This window comes from Diadema antillarum, unplaced genomic scaffold (genome assembly GCF_040938485.1).
Source record: "Diadema antillarum isolate AM-2024a unplaced genomic scaffold, OU_Dant_1.0 scf00000197, whole genome shotgun sequence".
In the NCBI taxonomy this organism is placed as follows: domain Eukaryota; kingdom Metazoa; phylum Echinodermata; class Echinoidea; order Diadematoida; family Diadematidae; genus Diadema; species Diadema antillarum.
In genome coordinates, this window is record NW_027271086.1 from 2,876,679 (window position 1) to 2,882,106 (window position 5,428).

Sequence of the window (5,428 nt, forward strand, 5' to 3'; positions counted from 1 at the left end):
AACATTATAATTTTGTTGATATCTTTCTCTTTTGAGAGAATAATTTATATCTGAGCTCAATGTTGCACGAACAACTCTCTGTACACGGCTAAATTTCATTGTGGCGCTGTGATTTTAAGGTAGACGCAAAATGTGGGGAAAACCCGCTTCTATATGGAATTATAAATGTGTCAAAGTCAAAAGGTCATGAAGAATGCTGACATTCGCATGATATACGTGTACATTCTGGATCGCCCCGCCATTTTGATAGGGCTACATAGTGCAGCTACTAGTATCTGTCTGTAAACAAACTCTTGATAGTTTGTTGGGATCTTAAAAGTTAGACCACATTCAGTCTAATAGGTGTTCGCACCTTCCTACTGGCTGAGCAGAAATAGAGATTGTGAATCTATTCCTGGATGTACTTTGGAGCCAGGCAGAAATCAGCAATATTGAACCCGGAAGTACAGCACACTTGCAATGGTAAGCATATAGCAGTGTATAGTGTATAGGAAACGATATCCACACATGCATGTTATTTGTACCTATAAAAGATTCCCATAGAAATGATGTACTTGTATTTGATTCTCCATATTTCTCTGGTTTACATTTCTGCTATGATTTTGCTGGTTTGGCTATCATGTTTACCAATACGCGAAACAGGTAAGCTGCAGTGTATAACATAGCCTGTTATGATAATGCTGTTTCAATCATTGTCTCAAAGGGAATTTTATTCACGTCTAGCACTTTTATCACACATTAGTGAAAAGAGATAAGAGGTAGGGAGATAAGGAGACATGAGCATCGAACTCGTCACGGGTCAGACTTCTTTATGGTACTTTCCCTTTTATTGTATTGAGGGTGGCCTGTTTAAATATTTCCATTCATAATTTAAAAAAATGAAATACACGAGAGAGGTCCTATAATATTTGGAACTCGATCATACAGTGTCTGTAGATGAAAGACAGAATTGCTCATATAGAGCTCGCGTTATGATGCAGCTAATTGGTCCACATAGAAGCTGTATAGACACATTTAATCCCTTCCCTCAATTGAACTTTGACGCAATACAGCCTCTCATAGGACGGCTAGATCGACTTTCAGATTGTATGACTTAAAAACGAAAATTTAGCATTCGCTTTAATCGAAAGATCAGGAAGGAGGGTTGTTAATGAAAGAAGGCGCCGGGGTGTTAGATGCTCTGTCACAGTTGTTTCTCTTATTTTTTTTTCATTGTTTATTTGATTTTGTTTGTTTGTTTGTTTGTTTGTTTGGTTGGTTGTCTTTTTTGTGGGGGGGGGGGGGGGGGGGAGGGGGGCTTTCATCCGAAATTGTGGTTAAAGAAATTTAATGAAATGGTGCTATCGAACGTATTTATCAATGAAAACATCCAATCAAAGTTCTCACAAGGTCGCACCCCGTGTTCAAATATGGCTGAAAAAGGTATCGGAAGGAAGCAAATCGTGGCATCCAAATCTTTCCAATAATAGTCTGCAAGAGAATTTCCCTGCAAACTAGATTAATTTTAGGTATGCATAAACCTTCGGGACAAACTTTGAAGGACATCGAATCAACAGTGACTCTGAAAGGGCTGATGGAATCCTTCTTTACTCATTTACTTTTATCCATTACTTTCTTGCATCATTTCGAGAGAAATTCTTTTCCATCGGAGGCTGTGTTTTCCTAGAAATAGTGCTACCGGTTTTGTTTCTTCCTGAGGAAAACGTAGGGTGAGATAATCTAATCCCGAGAGGAAATATTTTCTTTGGGCGTTACTCTGCTTTTGAGGTTTGAGGTAAATAGGTAAAGTTCTTGTCTCCCAGTCCCAAGAAATTGTATGCCAGTAGTAATATGTGCACGCAAATGAGAAATTAGATTGAAATGACATTTAAAACAATCTCTTAAGGATGCAGATATTCTATTTGAAATGAAACTTTAACACCTTGTTGCATGACAAACAAAACAGCCAAACAGACAAACGTTTACTGAATAACATTATCTCTGATTTCTCTCAAATTTTCATTCATGTAATCTTTTTACATGAGAATCTTTTGCATACGACGTCGCTGGTAGACATTCTCGTTACTAAAACTGTGCAGGGTCACGATTAGAAGAGTAATGTTGCCAGTACCTGCTCAAATCTCCCAATCATAGTTTTGTAAGTGCATCGGAATGCAGCTCTTCCTTATTTTACTAATACTCAATGAGGGTATCAACAAGTAATACCTGTTTTAATTCTTAGTTGCACCATCCGATGTCTCATCACACAACTCCTCCAGTCAAATAAACCACCATAGATCAATTAACCAGCTTATTGAGCCTGATTATAAAGCACAATAAGTTAACATGAAAAAATAAATTCACACATGTCTGTTAAATTGTGGCTCATAACTTCGTTCGATTCTAAGAACGCATGATTTCTCACATCATATTTGGCATGAACTTTTGCTCTTTTACTTGGTAAATGCTAACTTCATGTAGGCAGCTATTAAATAGGCCACTTGCTGATGGGTTTACCGCTATGTTTTTCTTTTGCTTCAGTCACAGAGAGACACCATGGCAACGTTTCATCAAATCAGCAGTCAGAATTTGGAGTGTCTCATCTGTCTGACACTTTTCAACCAACCTAGATCACTGACGTGTTCTCACATCTTCTGCAAAGACTGTCTACAACGTATCTTTCAAGCTCAGCCCGCCAAACAAACTATAACATGCCCTATATGCAGGAAAGAAACGCCTCTACCCAGTGGAGATGTGAGTAAGCTACAAACAAACGTACCCCTGAGTTCTATGGTGGACGAAGTGAAAACCAACAGTCCAACATGCACAACTTGTGAGATGGACGAAAAGCCGCCCGCTGTGTCCTACTGTCAGGACTGTGGGAAGTATATGTGCAAATCGTGTGAGACAGACCACTCTTCTTGGAAACCGTTCTCCAACCACAAAAAGGTGCCCATGAGCGAGGTGCTCTCGGGAAAAGTTCCACTTAAAAGGAGACGGAAATGTAAGACACATCCTAACGACGATGAGGAGTGTTTCTGTACCGGATGTCGGGAATACGTCTGCTTAAGATGCGGGATGCTAGGACACTTACAGGCAGGGCATCAGATCGAAGAGGCAGCTATCCATGAGGAGAAATTAATGAATAACATCAGGGAGTTACAAGAAAGGGCAAAATCAAAGAAAACAAATATTGAAAATCATATCCATTTCATAGAGACACAGCGCAGTGAAATAGCAAACAGGCTGAAAAAGCTCAATGATGACATCGACGAGACGTACGACGAATACATACAGCAGTTGTCAGCCAGAAGAGAAGCCCTGAAATGCCAAGTACAAAGTTGGTCTGAAAAGTTCGAGAAGGAATTACAAGTCATGGAGGAAGATAGTCGCCAAACAATTCGTCATATGAACGCTATGGAAGAGCTGGTGAGTAATGGCGTGAAGGTACCACTAGAGAAAGACGCCTTGTTGGCACACGACACGCTGTGTGAGAATTTGGAAAGCATTCTTGGACGAGATGATCCAGACGACCAATCACCGAGAGGTGTGGCAGAACAAGCTCAGAAAATTTCATTTCGCAAACAGGTGAAGGTCAAGGAACTTCGACTTGGAGAACTGAAAGGTTACACGTGGGATGTCAAAGCAGACGTAGAGCTCCCCGGCAAAGACAGCATGAATTGCATCACTCTTGCACCAGACGGTAAGATGGCGGTGGGATCCCGTTTCGGCGGAATCTATCTCTACTCCCCTGATGGAGATTTACAGCAGACGGAGTTGGAGGACGTCAGTGTCAGTAAAATTGGATTTTTGTCCGATGGCCGAAGTGTTGTTTATGATACAAAAAACAGGATGTCCCTACACTCTCCACAGTGGGAGAAGTTCAATGTCACATTCGAGACGATGAGCTTCGATGAAGGAGGTTTTGGTGGTCTCACTGTGGATAGAAACGATGATATCTACGTGGGTTACAGAAAACCCATGAAAATCCAGGTGTTTACCCCACAAGGTGGTAAGGCAGTCAGGGAAATAACATGTAATGGATATACGCCTAGGCAATTATTCTTTTTTCATACAATAGAGAGCCTGATACTGACAGATGCAACAACTGTCTTGTGTCTTGATGGTACGGGAAAGACGGAGAATGTCTTAAAGAAGGAGGGCATGTTTGCCTGGTCAGCTATTTGTCGAGATGATTCGGTCATCATAGCCTGGGTGAAGCACGAGAAAGGTCTCGTAAGTATCGATCGATACACGAGAGATTTGAACCATGTGTGCAATCTCATCACTGATTTCAAAATACAAAGACCAGAAAGAGTTTGGTACTATCTCCAAGAGTTCGAGAGTGGTGAGATAGCTTTCTCCACTACAGATAGATTCTACATATTTGATGCAATTTAATGTGATCTGTCATACTCGACATTATTGTGTTTTGCAGCAACAAAGCAGAAAAAAGTGGATTCTTTGGTGGAATAATCTAAAGTGCTGGGCATGACTCTATTGAATGTTCTTTTAAAAAGTACTATAGATTATATTGTCGATCCACTTGTGCCTGTCTTTAATTTGTCCATAAGTAATGGTGTTGTCCCTGAGGTTACGAAAGTTTCCAACGTAATTCCTGTCCTCAAAAAACGGGTGAACGGGAAGATGTTTCCAACTATAGACCAATATCTTTGCTAACTTCTGTCTCGAAATTTTGAAGTTTTTAGATACAAAATTATTTCTGATTATCAATTTGGTTTTCGGCAAAAACATAGCACATCTCATGCAATCTTTACCTTCTTGATAAAGTCTCAAAAGCTATTGATAAATTTCATTTTGATATTGGTGTCTTCCTGGACCTCTCCAAGCCCTTTGATACTATCGACCAAAACGTACTTCTTCATGAATTATCGTGTGTTTATATATGATTCTGATCCTGAGAGATTAATTGATACTTGAAATATTGAATAAATGAAATTACTGCAACGGATTACAGCAAACAAACTGTCCGTCTACCCACAAAAAAGCAACAAATATAGTTTTATATTTTTCAGTATTGCCTGGAAAATTTACCGAGAAATATCTCCCTTGAAGACACGACCATAGAAGAAGTGTCTTCTATTAAATTTCTTGGTTTGATTCTTGACAACAACCTCACCTTTAATTTACACATTGATTCTATATGTCGCATTTTTTTCTCAGGAATATAGGCGTCATAAACAAAATTAGATTTTTTCTCTACAAAAAAAAAATCCTTTGATGTTTTACCCTACGTTGTTACTACCTTACTTAAATTATGGGATACTCGCATGAGGAAACACATTTTCTACTTATAGAAAGAAAATTATTATTGCAGAAAAAAAACCTCTTCTTAACATTTGTAACGAATCTCGGAGAAGTCATGCTGATGATTTATTTCATGAAAATGATATTTTGTAAACCCATGATTTATACCGTTTGCAACTAT

The 5,428-nt window shown here is 39.1% G+C and overlaps 1 protein-coding gene across 1 annotated transcript; it reads left to right on the plus strand.

Moving 5' to 3' along the window:
* Nucleotides 1–241: 241 nt before the first annotated feature.
* LOC139723655 (uncharacterized) lies at nucleotides 242–5,103 on the plus strand. The gene is made up of 2 exons (XM_071634880.1): nucleotides 242–462; nucleotides 2,521–5,103. Exons 1-2 carry the CDS (start codon nucleotides 460–462, stop codon nucleotides 4,378–4,380), a joined length of 1,863 nt encoding a protein of 620 aa, XP_071490981.1. The 5' UTR covers nucleotides 242–459; the 3' UTR covers nucleotides 4,381–5,103.
* The last annotated feature ends 325 nt before the right edge of the window (nucleotides 5,104–5,428 follow it).